This window comes from Manacus candei, unplaced genomic scaffold (assembly GCF_025592945.1).
Source record: "Manacus candei isolate 608988 ecotype Guabito, Panama unplaced genomic scaffold, ASM2559294v1 h1tg000124l, whole genome shotgun sequence".
Lineage (NCBI taxonomy): Eukaryota > Metazoa > Chordata > Aves > Passeriformes > Pipridae > Manacus > Manacus candei.
In genome coordinates, this window is record NW_026138172.1 from 2,127,312 (window position 1) to 2,147,198 (window position 19,887).

Genomic DNA, 19,887 nt, shown 5'->3' on the forward strand with positions numbered 1-19,887 from the left:
CTGGAAAATTGACTTCCTGCTCCATTTGTTTCTCCCTCCTGCTTTTGAACTGGACTTTTTAGTGATAAACTATTAATTGAATTTTCTTCTCCACTGCACCACAGCCAATTCAGAGTCCAACATCTTGTCTTGATGGCCACAGTTCATAGGAGACATTTATATCTAGTAATATTCTACATGGTTTAGAGAGCAAGAATTTCACATACACTCACCCCCTGCTGTTATAAACTCACCTTATAAAATGTTCAAAGTTGCCTTGATTAGATGTCCTACAGATGTTATGAGCATGTGGTGTCGTGGTATTTTAACTTCTGCACTAACACAGTAAGAACACAACTATCACTGACCTCACTGCTGCTGCTGCTCTGAAGATTGGCTCAAATCTCATCTTAAAAGACATATTCAAAGTCCACAGCACAAACCTAGCTTAACTACAGGAGGACAGGCAAGATTGCTGAACAGGTTGTTCAAAAATCTTGAGCCCTGAAGGGTTTCAAGACCCTGATCTGGTCTCACACCTTCCTTGCTTTAAGCAGCAGGACAGGCTGGAAATCTCCTGACCTCCCTTCCAACCTCAAATATTTCATGATTCTATGCTGAGAAGGCTGCTGTTTCTATTGCGTACACACTGATGCCTGGAGGCCTCCCAACTCAATATAAAACAGTAATTTCAGGAATCAATTCTCAAGACACCTTTACGGCAAAAGTTAGTGCTGATTTGTAAAGGAATTTTTTTAAGAGAGCCTCTTTAATCTTTCCTACCAGGCCTTCCCCAATCTTCTGTTGCATTTGATTTTAGAAATGCTTTGAAAGAAGAACTTGCCATCTTCTTGCCTTGGGCTAAATCAGCAGGGGGAGGAAGGGGAATCAAACCACAAACTATTTCCTAAAGGATCTGAGCTGGTGGGGTAGAGGGCAAGACAATTAATTTTAAAATTCTGGAGTTCTGCAAGTGTGAACCAGTTCATAAAACCCATGTTACTTAGGATTGGATGGAAGCAGGGTTTGGCTGCTAGTATCCTTATCCATGAAGATTTTACTGTTGTGGAAAAGGCGACTCCCCAAAGGTGATTGTCCCTTCCCAGAGCTGGCCAAGGCCAGTCCTGTCCTATATCCTTATCAACCACCATGGCTGAGGGCACTGAGTGCCTCCTCAGGCAATTTGCAGAGTTGACACTAGTTTGTGGAGGCGTTGTTGATCTGCTGGAGGGTAGGAAGGCTCTGCAGAGGGACCTGGACAGGCTGCCTAGATGGTCCAAGGCCAATGGGATGAGGTTCAACAAGGCCGAGTGCCGGATCCTGTGCTTGGGTCAGAAGGATTCTGAGAGTGTAGAACTCTTTGTGACTTAACTGCGGGCAGGGGTTCCATGTTGTCTGTTGGTGTCAGCTGCTCCTGGCATTCCTTCAGTTGTCCTCTGGCTCACCTACAGACCTGCAGAACCTTAAGGCAGGTTCTACTCAACAGGGTGACCTGTGAAGGGTCAGACTTGCTGCTGCCTGGGCAGACGGTCCCTGACCAAGGTAAGGACATTCCCCCTCCCCCTGGCTTTTCTCCAGAGCACAGAGATCCCCAACAGCTGGTTGCAGTCACATCTATTTACAGTTCTGACAAGACAAGCAGAGGCTCCACTGCTGAAACTCAAAAGGGTCCCCTGTCCCTTCTCCAACCTCCCATCTCAGCTGCCCGAGGACACTGACTTCCTCTCAGAGTATTCACTGTGAATCAAAACACTGCTGTTGATCAAAAGGTCTTCTGCAGGTTTTGGAGGGAGGTTGTTGTGCGTTGTCATGCCATGTCCTTCTAAGGGCCACAGAGAGAATTGCCACCCTTTACAGGGCAGGGACCTAGCAAGGCAGGTACCTAATGAGGCAGGTGCCTGTGAGGACAGCATTGCTGTTCAGAACTCTTTAAGGTACACAATGTCCAGCTCCTGAAGAAAAGTTCCTCCCCGGGGAAGGGCTGCAGGGAATTCACAGTGAGGAGTGACCTCCCAGCTTGGTGCCAACCCTTCCTTCTGCTTGGATGTTCTTTCCTTTTCAGGCCTTTCAAGAGACCTTCCAATTCAGACCTCACCTCTCTTCCAAAATTATGGCCAGGAACAAACAGATTCGGGAACATTAGGGATATTAACACCCATGTTACTAATGATCAGATGGGAGCATAGTTTGTCTGCTAGTACCCTTATCAATAAAGATGATGTTATTGTGGAAAAGGTGACTTCCCATTCCACCTCTTGGTGGAAAGAAACACCTCATTTGCCTGTCTCCTTGACCAACGTAGATCAAGTCAAGGGTGCAGGGACCCTTTTGGTCTGCTTTTTTGGCAATTCCATGGACACTGAAGTACAGCTCATTTCTGGGATCAGTGGGATATATTCCACTCATTCTGTTTGCAGCTCACCAGCACTGGTGAAATGACACCTTGGTCTCCAGCTGTGAAAGGGACATTCACCTTTCTCAGAACAGAAATGCTGGTCTGAAATACTCAGGGCATTCCTAAAAACCTGCATAAAACTTAATGCCTTTTGCTATGCTAGGTAGTGTCACTGTGTATTTCCAACCCTTTTCTCTGAAATCTACTACTCTAGGGAGTATGGAGACTACTGAGAGTTATCTTTTATTGGTTCAGGTGGACTTTTCGCACAGAGCTGTTCAAGAGAATGTGTTCTCTCTTTCTGCAGCCTGAGCAAGACATGGCTGAGTTTGCCCAAAGCATGGATAACAGCAGCAATCCTTTCCTTCTCCCTACCTTACTGCTCCTACTGCAGAACATGAGCAACCTCGAAACCTCCATCCCTCCTGCTGGCTATGAGATGACAGAATCGTCACCCACAAGACCCGGCTCAAGCAGGAACCACACTCTCTTAGACTACGGACTGAGGCCGGGGGAAATTGCAGCAGCCAGCATGGTTTGGGGAGTGTTGTGGCTGGTTTCCATCTTGGGAAACTCCCTCCTTTGCTTAGTGATGCCCAGGAGCAGGAAGACACAATCCCCCAACTATTTTGTGGTCTCCATGGCTTGTGCAGACCTGCTCACCAGTGTTGTGAGTGCACCCTTCCTGCTGCTCCAGTTGACCTACGGCAGGTGGATGCTGGGGAACGGGATGTGCAAGCTGGTGAGGTACATACAGTACCTCACCCCAGCAGTCCAGATCTACGTGCTCTTCTCCATAGGTGTGGCTCGATGCTACACTCTCATCCGTCCCCTGAACTTCAAAATGTCCAAGGAGAAAGCCAAGAAAATGATTCTGGCCTCTTGGCTCTGTGGTGCTCTGTTTGCATCACCAGCTTATTTTCTCTACGACTCTGACAGCGACCACCACTGCAACTTTTTTCTACCCGATTCTCGGCAAGGAATCGACTCCAGTATTGTCCACCTCCCAGTGCTGTTGTTTTTGATCCCTGCCCTCTTCATTATCCTCTGCTACGAGAAACTCTTCACCTACATTTGGAGAAAAGACACTGAAGACATGGCTGGCAGGAGGACAACGAATTTGATCTCAAGAAGAAAAGTGAAAAATGTCAAGATGTTCTTCATCTTTAACTTAGTTTTCCTCCTGTCGTGGCTCCCTTTCTACATGGTACAGCTGTGGCACCCACAGGAAACAGACTACAGAAAGAGCTCCTTGGTTTTCCTGGCTACCACCTGGATTTCTTTCAGTTCTTCAGCCTCTAAGCCAATCCTCTTCTACATCTATAATGCAAACTTCAGAAGAGGGATGAAAGAGACTTGTTGCATGTTTGCCAGGAAATACCAGAGAAGCAACATCTTCACCATTACCACCAGTTATGGGACAATCAGAAAGAATCACGTTTGGATCACAGATATCCCAGCACCAGCCCAAACTGTCACCAAAGACTCCACCTCTGATGCTTTTAATGGAGAAGTCAAGAAGGATGAGCTTGCCAGGCCTGATGAGTCCAATCCCCCAGATACATTTGCCAAGGGGGCTTCATTGCTTTGAAAAGCAATGTATGTGCTATGGTGGTGCTATATACCCTCCAGGAGAGGGAGGATCTTTCACCCTTTGAAGCAATGTATAGTTACATATTTTAGCACACCTTTTAGAGTAGAAAAAATATGATCTATTTTATTAAATGCCTTGATTTTGATGCATTCGTTCTATTTCATTTCAGTTATCCTGTTCTGCTTTGGGGAACTCCTCTCCTGGAATCATGAGCAATGTTTTTCTACAAAACAAGAATCCTTATACTACTATCTGTAGAGAAAAAAAAGAAAGAAAACCATTGCTTTTTTTAAACCCCGTGTGGGATGGGCCATGGTGCATAAGTACCTAAATCCACCCAAAGCCATCTACAGTTCCTTCTGTTATATCCCCGGTAATACTGTTGCACTGGGCTTGTCCTTCTTGTTCAGACCCCACTGTTTTGGTGGACAAGGTGGTGTTGGATTAATGTTTTGACTGGATGATCTGAAGAGTCTTTCCAACCTAAATGATTCTAGGATTCTATCACCTCACTGCCCTCTTGTGCCTCCATTTCTGTTTGGGAATAATCGCTTCCTGGAACAGTCCCAGCAGACTGTTTCATCAGGGTTTGACTGCAGAAGGGGTTCCTGGACAAACTCTAACAATATGAAATTTGGGAAGCTTTACACTTCCTCACACATTGCCTGCCTTGTGCTTTGCTGTCCCAGGGTCTGTCCCTGTGTGTGGGCTGGGAGAGTGCATGGAGTCATGGAATATTCTGAGCTGAAAGGAACCCCTGGCCCTGCACAGTACAGCCCCAAGAATCCCACCATGTGCCTGAGAGTGTTGTCCAAATGCTCCTTGAGCTCTGTTTGGTGACATGACCACTTCCCTGGGGAGCCTGTTCCAGTGCCCAGCCACCCTCTGGGGAAAGAACTTTTTCATAATATCCAACCTAAACCTCCTCTGACACAGCTCCAGCCATTCCCTCAGTTCCTGTCACTGGTCACCACAAAGCAGAGATTGGTGCTGCTCCTCTGCTTCCCCTCCTGAGGAGGCTGCAGACCCTGATGAGGGCTCCCCACAGTCTCCTCCAACTCAGTTTCTTCCTCTCACAAGTAAAAATAGAACAACTGCACGCTCTTTGTCTCCCCAAAACAGGGACAGGCTCTTTCAGCAACCTCTGTAAGCAAAGCTCCATGGATTGCTTCAGGAAAATGCAAATATATTCAGCCCTGTGACATGGAAACAATATGGTGATGCTATCACGTGTAAATCTGGACTAGGGAGGGCTGCTTTTCTTAAATTTCAGCTTTTTTTTTCTTAAATTTCAGCTTTTTTTCTGCACCTCGGGACATGTTAGGTGCAGATGTTAATTGGGGTTTTTTTGTAGCAATATATATGTGTCCCTGGCCATGCTCAAAGAGTTCTGGTTTTAATCTGTTTGTTTCAAATTACAACACAATTGCAATGCGTTTTACCTTTTCGTTATTAATACAGCATCTCACAATGACTCCATCCACTTTAACCCAATTATTGGTCAGAATGCATAACTTTTCAATTACAGATTTCTACAAAATTTTTGTTAATTTTACCAATTTTGAGTTATGAAATGTCCATCCATTGTTAACAGTGGGTGGAAATAGGACAAAAAAAGGTGTGATGAAATTATAAGAGCAGTGTCTGATAAGTGTTCAAAGCTAAAATTAATTATTTAAATTACATAAATACTTGTATTCTCAAAGTTAATTCTGAAGACAGGCGTCCAAATGAGGATCTGGGCTTGGGTGCTCAAAGAGGTTGGATTTATCCTGAAACTGAAAATTGAAAATTTTATCCTGAACCAAAAATTGAATTGTTAGTTGTAGTGAAGTGCATGGACACACTTCTGGAGAGTATATATTGTTCATGCTGTACCCATGGGATGTAAAATTGCACTGAATATCATATAATGCGTTCAGAAATATCCTTTATAAATAATAACTACTTTTCTAATTAAAAAAGAATATGTTATTGCATCTGAATTTTCAGCATATTTGTCAGACATACCCTATTGCCTTTACAGTGATGTGTCACTCTTGAGGTCGAGAAAATGCTGTATATTTGCACACACCTATGCTTCTGTCAATATCCTCATGACAGAAGCCTTGCAAGTCAGTTATTGCACATGAATACAAAATAGAGAATGGTGTTAATATGTCAAATTTATAAATGTTCAGTTTACATTAACACTTAATATAGTTAGTGAATTTTACAAATACAAAACGATGACTTAGCCAGTCTTACCGACCTTCCGAAGTCCTGCTCTATATTCTCACCAGAACATTCTTAGAAGACACTTTCAATTTTATCTCTTTTCCACATTAGGGTAACATAAGAAGAGACTTCTTGTTCAAAGCATGTAGTGCCAGTAACAGAACAAGATCAGCTGCAGGTGTTATGTATTAGCTTGGAGTTCCTGTTTCATGACTTCAGTGCGGGTCACTTGCACATCTTGGGTTGCAGTATCAAGAGTTATTAATTCATTTTAAAACCCTCTTCAGATTTTCCTGGTTTTCCTAGAAAGAACCCAGTTAGTCACAATTATTGTTTAAACATCAGCTTTCAGTAGAATGATTCATATTCAGCACTCTGCTGCTTGTGTTAGATTTTACTCAAGAAGAACATTAAATTGTCTACTTCAAGAGGGTGTTTTTAAAGAAACATTTATGGAATGTTCTAGTTACTAGAATACACAGCTCTCAAGTTCTCTCACTTCCTCTAGAATCCTTACTGTCAAGGCAGCTTCTTTTCTACAGCTAATTTTGAACAGATCAAATAGTGTCTTATCACAGATATCTTTATTTAGATTTTTTTTTTGATTCAGCCAAGCTAAACACAATCCCCGATTTCCAAAAGGTGGACAAAACTGGACTGAAGTGCCTCAGATCCAGAATGTCTTCGCTGAACTCACCATATTCAGCTGAGAGTATGAATTCTGTGAAGAGGGTAGGACATGCACTACAATGAGAAGGATTTCTGCAGCCACCAAGGTTTGCTCAAAATCTTCTATCAGGACTCTGTTCCATCTTGTCTGGCTTGTCCAACAGATGTGTACCTAAAAACATCCAGTCCACACACTCAGAGCTGATTTCTTACAAAATAGAAACAGAGAAAAACAAGTCAGCACTATTATTAGTAAGTGCCAAGGAAGCTGTTTAAAATAACATATTGCTTATTCTTTCCTGGAATTCAGTTATGTGGTGTTTGCATGACAAGATACTTGAGTGCTTCCGTATTTCCTCTGCTGTTTATGGTTATTTTTCTCTGAGGATGTAAGTCCATTTTGTCTGATCATTACCAGCCCCATAACACTTGAGAAAGAGTTGTTCTTTTTAAAACTGAAGAGTGAAGGAAGAAAGGAGAAACCGATGCTGATAATACACTGCAAGTGACCATGAGATAAAACCAAGAGTGCAATACAAATACAGAATTTTTCAGTTTTTCATGCACCATCACTTGTTATTCAAAATTGCTACACAGCTAAAATACTTTGTTGCAATTTATTTTTATAGCTGCTATGAATAACTCTCTTTTGTAGATGTTACTGTTCAATTAAATTTTTTTTATTTAATCTTTTTTCATCTTAGGAAGCTTTTCCTAAAATCTAAAAAATAAAATAAAGTAGTGTCATCTGTATTTTGAATATATTAAGACTTGAATGCTTCATTTGAATGCTTTTTCATGAGCAATAGCTTAATTCCACCACAGAGAAACTAGTTAAGATTAAACAGATATTCATAACACTGTATGGCTATTGCAGTCCCCTTAGAAGTAAAGTAACTTGAAATCAACAGACCTATCAAATGGCCCTACAAATTCACCTCAGGACACATTGTTTGTATACAGGTGTTCTTCCTGTGTTTTGAAATGCACACACATTTTAAAAAATGTTTCCAATTACAGCACGGTAGAACTGAAACTGCCTTTTGTTTGAAACTATGATTTTGCATAAAAATGGTATATGGACATGCTATTTAGAGACTCAGATAAGCAGAAAGGTACTGGAGATGTTATATAAGTGCTTGTTCATGCATATAGTTAAATCATAGTTTATGTTAGTACTATTTTTTTTCCATGTTTGTGATTTTTTTTTCCTATCTCCTTAGTGAAAAATTCAGCGTTTACAAGGGCCCTGTCCTCTCTCTCAACAAGAGGTTGTGGTTCCTGTTTAATTTGCCCAGTCAGATTCAATCTCATATGGACCATTTCATAACCAAAATCTTACTGGTGAAAGAGGGAATCTGCTTCTCTGATCAAAAACCTCCTGGCTGACATTCTGAGTGCACTGAGCAGTGGCACAGTACTCACCAGGCAGCTCAATACCTTTCCGTGTGTGCCAAAGCTAAGCCAGCCTGGGTTAATTTGATTGCTTGGAACACTGTGGGAAGACACTTGGCCCCCCTCTGTGATTGTGCTTCTTAAATCTATGCAGAATAAATTCTGCCTGAGTTTCTGGTCATGTTGCACATGTGCACTGCATGTGATGTACTCTAGAAGCAGTGAAGAGTTTAGAACTGCCAGAGAAAGCAATAGACAGTTGTCTTAAAAAAATTACAGGAGATGGAAGTAAGAAATAGGAGATTTCTTGCTGAGGATATTCTCCATTTTGGGCATGAGCTGTATGATTTCAGAAGCTTCAGGCTCCAGCTTAGTACAGAAAGAGAAGGTAGCGTGGACTTGTTATAATAAGAATTTCAAGTGTAGTTTACTTTTCTTTAATGTCAGCTTTGTAATCAATTGAAGGTCATATAAAAAAGCCCACAGCCTACAGAAAAGAGGCTTTGTGGAAGTCTTTAATAAAATGAATAAAATGTCCTAGTTGACTTTTTAAACTCATATAGGTAAATGTAAAAATGCACAACTGCGCTTGTCCTTAAAGGATCATTGTCATCTTCCCAAACTGTCTGTTCAGTTAGAACACACAGTTCCTATGTAAAAAGTCTCTACTGAAGCCATAATTCTATTTTGGTCAATCTGTTCAAATATACTTGAAATAAGCATCCACTTTTTGTGGTGTTCTGTTACAACCTCAGTACCAATAACAGTATCCTTTTCCTCCAGTGCATCACTAATGATTTAAACAAACCCAATCAAACACTGCTGGGACACTTAATATAATTGAAGATAGGAATCAAGTAACAGTTGAGGTTCTCTATACAAGAATTTATATTGCCTCATTATTTGAAGGCTCTCCATGCCTGCTATCTGATACCTCCTCAACAGTGACAATAGGGACGGTATTTCAAGCAGTAATTTTGTCTTCCTTTTATGGAACATAAATGTAACAACAGATACTTTGCCCTATGTGGTAGCAGTTTATTTTAGTTCATACAATTTATTAATATCCAGATATTAAAAAAAATACTGTGGGTTTCTCTAAAGCCATACTATGATTATAATTAAAGAATTCTGTTGACCTAGTGAAGAGCGCTAAACTAAAAGACCAAGCACACCTTAAACTGCTCACCAAGCTGTTCTCTATTGTCCAGATAGAATAACATGAGAACAGTGGAATTTGGCTCCATCATTCTTAAAAAAACCCAATCATGGAATACATTAGAATTATTGCTTGATTTACCACAGTGCCTCAAATGGCAAACAGGATCAGGACCCCATGATGCTGGCTTTCAATAAACAAAATTTTCTTAATCAGTATCTAATTCCAAATTAGAAAACACACTCTCATAATATAAATTTCTCATTATCCTCAATATTTCAATTTAACAATTCTCTTCTTTCCAGAAGCCTACTGAAATGACAGTACAGGGCACTGGCACAGGATCTGTCTAATGGAAAGTAGTGCACTTGAAACTTAGCTGAACTATGGTGCAAAAGTCATGGAATTAATACTTTTCTCAGTTCCTTCCTTCAGAGGAAAACATACTCCTTTGTCAACTCTTTCACCTGGTTCTCCAGCTTTTATCCCTCCCCTCCTTGTAGTGGGAGACAAGGTGAAGAAGCAACAGGATACCAAGTTAAGAAACTGAGGCACAGAATATATAAATTCTTCATGGAAAAGTGAAAACTATCCTGAAAGATTGTGGAATGATAGTTAAGCCAAGCAATTACTTTGCTTATCTGGGATTTTTCACACACAGAGAAAAAAAAAAGCTGAACACGTGACATCCTTGCTGTAATTAAAGTAGAAAAAATGCAAATGGGCATTCTTTAAGAGATGAGTGTTGGATGGCTGTTGACCCAGCAGAACTCATAAAAATGGGAGAAAAACTCACAGATAAAGATTCTAAAATGGTGATGTTTTGTGTGAGAACAAATGCACGGAGAGAATAATTTCCATCACCATGCTCCTTCTTTCAAGTCTTTCAAGTCTTGCCTAGAGAACATATGTGGGTCAAAGAATAATTAGTATCTAAGGTCTTTAAAGTAATTAATAACTAAGGTCTTTTGTGAAATAAGGATAGTGTTGACTTCAAAAGAGATGTTTTACTTAACTGGTGACATACAGGAGAAATTACACAAAAGGAAAGAGTTAACAATCAATAAAAATTATTCTTTCTGCTGCTGATCTTTCCTCATCCCGAACCATATAGCAGTTATAAATTTGCTGAGATAAAGAGGTGAAATGTATGACTTCAGCAGCCATTTGCTGTTCTCATAGCTTCATAATGTAGGGATTTACCTGCTGTTTACAACCAATGACCTCTAGGTTTTTAAGTCGTCTCTGGGAATGTTCCCTCAAAAGGTAAGCTGTTCCTAATACTGGGCCAAAGGGAGACAGGTGACATTTTGTTCCTGGGTTTCATCTCGGTGGGTGAAAAGCTGAACTGTTTGTACCTGTTCTTCCTGGGCAGAGACCTTGTAAGGCATTGTGCAGTGCTATCCCACGTGCCCCAGCTGGCCTTTGGATGGATTTATTGTTGCTAAATGTGGTTGAAAGGCAAGTGGAAAAGGCAGCTGCCTGTTGTGGCAGATTGTGGGGGGCAGGTGACAAACTGTCTGATATGGCCTGAAGAGATGGGGGGTCCCACCTGATCTGAATGGCTTATGTCCATCGACCTCTCCAGCTAAGTGCTGATTTCACATATAGCCTTGAAGGAGCATCACAGAGCAGCAATTTAAAGAACAAGTTTTCAGAATTTCCATTATAGTTTTTAATATTGATAAATGCTAGCAAACTTAGCAATAGTGAATCACACAAAACATTTAAGAATTATACACAGCCAATGCTTGGGAGCAGTGTCCTCTTTTCCTCACAATGCTGTTCCATGGTGTCTTTATACCTTCTTCACACACACATTTTTTTGTATCAGAGATGCTTCCCATTCAACATCCCACAGATACACCCACCTTGTGGAAGGACACACTATCCCATAGCTCTTTAGTGATGTAAATCACTGATTTGAGAATAAATGAAGGTAAGGACAGGAGCTCTCACAAGTGTTACTCCAGATGCTGGCCCAGTTTCACAAGCAACCTAATCTGAAGAACCATTTTGAAATCATGAGTTCCCTTCTTTTACCAGGACTAACCAAAGAAAAGTGCTCTACAGACAACTGCCTGACATATTTGCAAGACACATATTGCCCCACTTTTCAACCTACAGTTCAAAAATGAAAAGTACAGGGAGTACTGTAATGTGACCTTGAAGCTCAAGCCTATACCTCATTTCAAGATCCCTAGTTATGCAGAGTAAGCTTTGGTTTACTTGTAAGACCATTCGCCCACCAGGCTGGGAAGCTAAAGCAGAAAGCAAAGGTTGGCATTTTGCCCCTTAAAGGCAGCCTGGGCACAACAGGCTGAATACGTGCTCTTACATGATCACTGCTGGGAAAACATTCTGCAGCTACTCAGCAGTGAACTCAGCTGTGTCCAACTTCTAGGTATCCAGTCCTGGAAGTGCAGTTCACAAACCCAAAGCAGATGCTCCAGAGCACAGTATGCAGAAAGCTTACATCCTGAGAATGGAATTCGAAAGGAACAGAGGAGCGCGGGAATGTTTTGCAAGTCTCATCTATTATTTACCCTTCAAAATATTTTCTAGGATTTGGGTTCCATTTTATCCCTTTATGTTTCTAGCATGACTCATTCACACTTTTCTTCTAAAATACAACCCCCAGAGGGTACAGCGATGGATGATGTCAGTGGTGCTGTGTTTAGGTTACTTCCCTGAGAAGCGTCTTCTCATCAAGAAGGGATCCAAATATGCATCTCAAAGCCAGACATTTCCCTGTGCCTCCCCATCCCAGCCTTTTGGTTATAAATTACCAAGTTTGCTGTGCCTAGTGCTAAATGCAGTGCTGTCAGGGTGAGGGAGATGGGCTCTCTGAGCACGTGGGCGCCACCAGACCCGTGAAAATTAAACACACGAAGTAAGCCCAGCCATAAAAGCCACACATTTGTATATATGCAGTTGCAGGGTGTTATATATAATATAATGTTAGCAATGAAAACGTCAGCATTTAGACATTCCTGAAATCATGCATTTCACATAAGTAATAAATTAGTTAGGTGACTAACTACCTTTTGAGATTTTTGACCCAAAGATGTGATGTGCTGCTACATTTGAGGGATACGTGAAGGACTGAGTTCATGTCTTCTACAGTTTAGTCTAATAAAATTTTAACTAAATCATCTTTTCCTCGATCAAGAAATAGGAGACAGGTGCTCTAGTTTCTAATTCTGCCATGGTTTCAGACCTGCTGCTATTATGTTGAGTTTCTACATTTGCAGTAAAGTTGGGTACTACTTTTCCCTCAGAGGAAACTTATTTTTAACTTTAAAATATTCAAGATAATTAATGTTTCATTGGGGTATTTTGTTTTGTTTTGTAGGTTGGATTTTTTAAAGCTACTTTTGTAGAGCTTGAATAATTATATTCAGGAAAAGTTAATAGAGCAGAGAGTAGAGATGTAGTAATTGATACTGAAAGAATTTAAAGGAAGAAGCATGAGCAAAAGCCTGGAGGACGATTTGTATGGCTCCAGTCAGCTTTCAGTTCTTGATGTCTGCTTACCTGCAGTACAAGGAAAATGTTCTGGAGGGGTTGATTTTTAGAGAAGTAAAATCAGACTGTGTATTTAAAAAAAAAAAAAAAAAAAAAAAAGGAAGGAACTAAGAGGTTTTGTTTTGGGTTTTTTTGGTTGTTTTGTTTCCAGTGGTATGGAAATATAACTGGGAAACCAAGAAAGTAACTTTCTGGAATATTCTTTCCAAAGAAAGAGCCCCATGAACAATTATGACAGAAGTCGAAGACTCTGCAATGGCAACATTCCCCCACTGATGATACCATAAGGTGAAATGGTTGCCTTTGTTCCATTCTTGGCCATGTGGCTCTGGAAAAGTGGGAAGCAGCTTATGCTGGCATTGAAGACAATAGTCTGCTTTCTGTTACAAAAGGGAGAAAAAGAGACAAATAGCAGTATTCACTTTCTCATTCCTGAATAGAAAGTTCAACAATAAAATGAGGAGTTTGATGCTGGAATGGTTATGTTTGGGATTCTCTTCCTCCCAAATTAATACAAAAGATGAGCTGCAGTTCAGAAAGGCAACAACATTTGAGAACTCTGATTTTCCATTACTTAATGTAACAATGAAGTGCTGCTTTTGGCTTTGCCAAAACTTTGATGGAAAAAAACCCAAACAACTGAAGCTGCCTGTTTAGACTTACTCAATGTAAAAGTCTGCTGCAGCCACAAGTAACACCTCATTCAGGGTTTAAAGATGTGCAATAAAGGAAATGCTGCTTTTAACCCATTGCAATTAAGTGTATGCAGATAAGAAAAGGCCTGGGAGAGAAAGGACCGCGATCCTCAGCAAAATTAAGCTGCTGCTTATGATTGCTGGGTTTGACAACAGGAAGAGGCAGAAGTAGCTTCTCTCTGAAGTCGTCCAAGCCGTTCCCTGGTTCTTTCCCTGCCTTTTGCAAGGGCAGCCATATAAGGCAGCCAAAAGGGAGGGACCCTGCCTTCCTTAGGGTGGGACTTGATAAGCTGGGGGCAGGGCCAGGCAACTCCTCTCCCTGCACCTATCCAGGGAATCTGCTGTATGGAGCCGAGGCAGCAGCCAAGAGAAGGAATAGGACACGCAACAGGAGAAAGTAGGTGCTATTTGACAGCTGGTTTCTGTGCTGTGTGTCTGTGGGATCCCTTGTTTTGATGAGCCAGCAAAGGTGTATCAGGTAGCTTTGTTTGCCACTATGGGTAGCCAGCCTTTGCTACAAGCACTTGTCTGGGCAGCCTCAGCATCCTAAAGTGATGAACGTACTTCTCATTGGTACTTCTGTACCTGTTGTAGGTTGACTTGGATGAAGGGTTTCGTGTTTTAATTTTAATGTTTGGTTCCTCCATCTTTTGTTTAAGAAAACTGATGAGGGAAAGGATGTACTTCTCTATCTGCTGTAGGACTGTTGTAGAAACGTGAACTGATATTTGCCTTTCCATGACCAGTGTTAAGAAATGAGCACAGTGTAACAAATCATGTTAGAATGCATAGATGTAAGTGTTTTGTGGAGTAACTTGGAGGGCTCTGTTCAGATGATAGTTCATGCAATACACATGAAAATCTTTAAGCAACAACCAAAAATAAGCTTCGTTTAAAAAGAGGGGGTGAAGGCTGAAATTCTCTCTCTCTAAAATACCCTATTTTGCTGAAGCTAAAGTAACTCAAAATGTGGATGTGAGTGTCTTCTGACAGAGGAGCAGTCTGCTGCAACACCTTAATATGTGGGATTTATATTGCAGATAACACAGTACATTATAATGTGCCATTACAGACGTAATTTTGACATTAACATCAGCAATGCATTGAAGTTAAAGTCACCTCTCATGATACTTTTAATATTCTCAGCTTTTCATAATGTTTTCATATTTTCATTTTAGCTAGGTATTTCAAATGAGGAAGCTTTTCATGGTGGTATGTAAGAAATAAGACAGTACAAAAGACAGCTGCTCTCAATCTCACAAAGTTATTAATTAATTAAAATACTAAATTAAATTTAAATACTCTGCTGAGTATTAGCAGCAATTTAAGTCTGCCACATGAAACATATATTGATCTAGAAAAACCTTATTGTGTATTCTGCTTTTTCTAAGTACTTGTTTAAGAGTAGCTGCAAACACGAAATGGCTTGAGGAAAATTGAGAATCGGTTCAGGAGTCCTTGATCTTTTTCTTTCTAGCAATAATAACTCCTGATATCAGTTATCATTAATGACATCATCTTTTTTTACACTTGAGAAAAAATGTTCCAGAGTACCATGGACTGCAAGATCAGATCCCATTAGGTGACTGAAATAATTTATTCAAGTCCTAAAGACTTAAGACCTCTTGAAGTGTAGGTGTTGAAGTTCAAACCTCATTTGGGTGTGTTTGGGGAAACAGCAAGTTTATGAATTCCAGGAAATTTTCACAATTCCATCTCTAATCAGGACACTTTAAGAACTACTCAGCTTAAAATGGTCTCATAGGATCAGGTCTCAAGACAGCTCTGCTGCTCTACGAATGTTGCATTATTTAAATAGTTTTAATGTTCTTTCTTAATGTAACATTGAATCTTAATTTTCTTTCTTCCTTCCTCCAGAAGTCTCCACGCTTTCCTTTCCCAGACACTCTTGTTACATCTGGTGTCTAGCACGTGTCATTGTCTGATACATTTTTCTGATTTAATTTCAGAGGCTGTGAGTGACAGCAGGTGACAGGCTGACAGCTCACACTTGTGTCACAGCGAAGCTCTGTGATAACAGCACAAAGTCATCGGCTGCTGGAGAGCACACTGGACAGGGAGGACATACAATACCTTCTTCATGATTTTAAATATTGATCAGAGTTAGTAATACCTGTGCATTGTTACAGGATGTCCTGTGATAGTGGAGAAACTGTTGGGTACCCCATGGATAACCGCTGTGGAGAGGAACAAGGCTCCACTTTTCAGCTGAGCAACGTGAATGGAAATAGGAAATCTGCAGCATTGCTGGGAGCCAGGGGGAACTTAAGCAGCATGCAGTATTCTTCCGTGGCGCTGGATCCAGAAACCTCCATGAATAACGGCTCCAGGATTCCCCAGAACCCCGAGGAAGGCACAAAGGCTGCAGCCTTGGCGGAAGGCGAGGCCGGCAGGGCCCGCACCGTGGAGTGTTTCCGTGGCCGCTATTTAACTAAAACCAGCACTCAGGGAGACGTCTACAACTTCCTGGAGAGGCCCAGTGGATGGAAGTGTTTTATCTATCATTTTGCTGTGTAAGTACCTGCGTTTTCACATGGTCTTTGGTGTGAGAAAGATCTGAAACGGGCCACTTAATCAGCCAGAAATCAGAGTACTTGAGGTCCCGGGCTGAAAACCTGTGGTGTGAGTAATCCCACTGAAAGTGATGGAAAAGCCGGTGTCTCAAAGGCTCAGCCACTGTATCCGTTAACATTTCCAGAAGAGGGCTTTTTGGTCTTCAAATGGTATTTGTTTTCAAATATGTAGGCTGTATATTTGGTATTTCTGAGGGTTAAGTCCTGTATGCTCATGGCAGTGTCTGTTGCTGATTTAGCTGCTTTACTTCAGACACTGCAATTTTTATCATGAGATGGGGAAGGTTCAGCTGTGATCAGGTGCATCGTGCTTTCCTGAGTTTGTTTTGCTCCTGCTAAAATACCAAAACAAGTAATTTGTTAGACAAACATGTAACCATAACATTACTAATTTGAACTGAGTTATAGTAAAGAACATGTAATGAGTACAAATGTAGCAAAATGTTTTTAATTATACCGTGTGTGTAGTAAAAGCAAGGAGAAAATTAAGACTTCCATTTACCCTTGTAAAACAGTGGTTAACATATTAATTTAACAGTAACAGCTGTTACTGTTTTCTTTGAGTTGCTTATGGTATCTGTCAAGTTTAGCAAGACCTCAATTACTGTTTTGAATGCTGCTTAACAGAATGATAATTTGTCATCTTAGCTGTAGGAAGGGTCCAGTTGTGCTCTCACTGAGGCCAGAGGAAGTTTTACTGGCTGGAGTGAATGCAAACTGAGCCAAAAGGCCTTGTTTTTATTATAAAATTAGCATATGTCCTAAAGAGATACAGTGTGTTGAAATTATTCTGTTTGTCTCAGATGAACTTTTCTATGGCCTGACTTAATTTTGGAAAAAACGTCAGTTACTGCAGTCAGGAAGTGCCCAAAGAAATATATGGTAATTACAAGGATGTATCCTAATGCTTCCATTTGGCATAAAATAGATAGTCTTATTAATACTTGCTTCCTTTCACCCCCTCAACATCATACAGGGATTTTTTTTTAAAAGGAGTTTTTGATTCATTAAATTTCACCAAGTAAAAGGATAGAGCCTCTTTTAAGGACTATGCTTAAAGTATATAATAATTCTTAAGGATGAAACAGATGTAATTTGTGTACATTTTAATATGCAAATAATCATGATTTAAGCCTATTTGAGATTAGGATTTACTAATCTTGCTAAAATGCATTTGTTTCACTATCTATGTTGCTTTTATCTCTGACTTAAAGGTTGACCTTTAATATGCACTTTATATTCTGCAATGGGCATTAAAAAAAACCAAAATATAAAATTCTGTACACCCTCTCCACACTAGAAAATTGGAGAAAATATTGGGTTTTTTTTTAAGCAAGAATTACTAACTTAAATGAAAGAATATGTAATCTGACTGCTTTTAAAAGTTTGGGCTTTGTTTTTTTTTTTTTTTTTTTTTTGAGTTGCTTGAAAGGAAACATTTGAGACATAGTTTTTGGCAAGAATTTTGTCTGAAAGATATTTGTCCTAATAATTATCCCAATAACTACATGGTGTGCTCATCTATGTAACAAGTTTCTGTTTTGGAAAGAACATGCTTTACAACATTAAATATTATTAAAGTGAAGCATAGTTAAAGAAATAAATTACTAGTCTAAAATACAATAAATTTTATAATGAGAACAACCTGTGACTAATTTTTAAAAGGTTTCCCATGTTATACATGTGTGTTTGGGGTAACTTATATACAGTTGATCTGATGATTATGATTATTTTCGCAACAAGTCCAAACTTTCAAGCTGGTATTTGTGTAGCCTGGAGGAGCTGGATGTGCACTGTCCCTTCACTGTTGTTTTGGCCTTCATATGCCACAAAGACCTCATAACTTATGTACAAACTTGTGGGAACCTTCTGTCCGAGAGGCACTGGAGTCTGGTCTGATCTGGAGCCAGTTCTGCTAGAAAGAGGATAACTTTCCAAAACCTAGTGAAGCAAGTGCTCCAGGAGGTGACCTTCTCTCATTTTGAAATTACCAAGATAATCTCATCTCCTGTAACATTTGCAATGTGTCTGATACTTGAAGTTTCTTTTAAGGGAATAAACTCATTGTTCTTAAGGAATGTTACAGCACATGCTAGGAAAGAGAATTACCACTGAGTAATTAAACCTAGAATTTGTGTTGTTTTAGTGCAGTTATTCTAAGGTGAAATTATGGTTGGAAAACAAAATGTTTGCAGGGGTGAATGGGTTTGCTTGAGAATTTCCCCTCCCAATCCTGAAAACCTTCTCACTCAGGTACTTTTCAGCTTCACTGGACTACTTCAGTCCTACAATACCCCAGAGCAGAGGATCTCAATGAGAAGTTAGCAAGAAGTGAGAGCTTGAGAAGCAGCTGTCACATGCAATGACAATACATTGATCATAACCAACCAATCCTTGTGGCTATGTAGGAGCCTTCAGGTATTGGAGATCACATGTATTAAAGTTCAGCTATTTGCCATATGGCCCTTTTCTGGCCCAGAAAAAGAAGCATGTGCCTGGCTCGGATTTGATTTCTAAACTCAGCTATGTACTTGCTTAAAAGTCACATCCAAATGTCAAATTTTATCTCTTAAATGAAAAATACAATACATACAATAATGAAGGTTCTTGGCAAATATACACATTTAAATAATTTGGTTGCAAATGGAGTCTCATTTGTGTGATGAATTTGTTTCTGAAACATTTATACATTTAATTACTACTGGAATGGCTCCATTGTAGGCTAGAATGTTGTGTTTATTTGGCTAAATACATGTGAACTGAGTGGTGAGGGGTGAAGTCAGACAGTTTTCATGATAAGAAGACTCTTGCCCCTTATTTAGACACCAGGCAGCAGTGATCATAAACCAAAACCAGAATCAACTGTAGGTCCTCAAAGTGCTAGAATGGCAGTGCAACATTTCCCACCCCAGTTCCAAGTCTTTGTGGGTCACCTTGGCCAAGGTGGTGGCGAGAGAGTCCAGCTCCTCCATGTGGTGAAACATGGACAGAGAAGAACCTGGGACCGAGACAGAGAAGTCTAGACTGGTTTATTATAGAACCTGAGACTGGTGCCAGTGATGCTGAAGCTGGAGGAAAAGCAATACAAGAGCAGTCTAGCTCAAGGACTGCTCTATCTCAAGAGAATCTGATTTAAGCAGGAAGGATGAAGGAAAAAGGACTGGCAGGTTTTGGAGATCAGAAGGCTGGATATAGGCTGAAAGAGTTGGAACTGTGGGACAGCTGAAAATGGTCAAGAACCTCAGAGAGCCACTGGGGGGAAGAAGGGGCAGGAGATGACAGCTGGAAGCTAGGGAAAAGAGGGAGCGTGGAATTCATGATGGGACAAGGAACCTTTCACCCACAGGCAACTGGTTTGAATCTTGTCCAAGTCAATAGTGAAGAAGTGGTAATGACTGTGGGGAGATACAAAAGGAGCTGTTGGTCTCAGTCCAGTTCCTAGCAAATGGATGTCAGCATCACTGCTAGAGTTAGCACAGCTGGAAGGGTTCCTGGCAGGCCCTAGAGAAACCACAGGCTGGTTGAAAAGGGAGGCAAGTCAAAGTCAAAAGGGAGGCCCATGGGAGGGACCCTTAGATTGCATTCTCAGGCCTGCCATTTTCTTACTGTATAACACTGTGGAAGTTTAAGGGAGAACTTGCAGCTGTTCCAGGTTACTTCAT

General features: G+C 40.5%; 3 protein-coding genes across 3 annotated transcripts in view; all 3 read left to right on the forward strand.

The window, feature by feature from the left end:
- Positions 1 to 1,023: 1,023 nt before the first annotated feature.
- The window catches only part of LOC127462296 (probable G-protein coupled receptor 19), a 667,268-nt gene continuing 648,404 nt past the window's right edge, over positions 1,024 to 19,887 (forward strand). The window contains exon 1 of the mRNA XM_051770775.1: positions 1,024 to 1,521. The gene's annotated coding sequence lies outside the window, so the exon portion shown is untranslated. The remainder of the gene's footprint in view (positions 1,522 to 19,887) is intronic.
- LOC127462295 (probable G-protein coupled receptor 19) lies at positions 2,671 to 4,111 on the forward strand. The gene has a single exon (XM_051770774.1). It carries the CDS (start codon positions 2,694 to 2,696, stop codon positions 3,963 to 3,965), a length of 1,272 nt encoding a protein of 423 aa, XP_051626734.1. The 5' UTR covers positions 2,671 to 2,693; the 3' UTR covers positions 3,966 to 4,111.
- LOC127462293 (potassium voltage-gated channel subfamily KQT member 1-like) overlaps positions 15,783 to 19,887 on the forward strand; it is a 480,876-nt gene continuing 476,771 nt past the window's right edge. The window contains exon 1 of the mRNA XM_051770771.1: positions 15,783 to 16,165. Coding sequence (XP_051626731.1) covers positions 15,783 to 16,165 — 383 coding nt within the window. The remainder of the gene's footprint in view (positions 16,166 to 19,887) is intronic.

Coding starts and splice junctions, on each gene's coding strand:
- LOC127462295 (XM_051770774.1), top strand. CDS start 2,694: ATGGCTGAGTTTGCCCAAAGCATGGATAACAGCAGCAATCCTTTCCTT.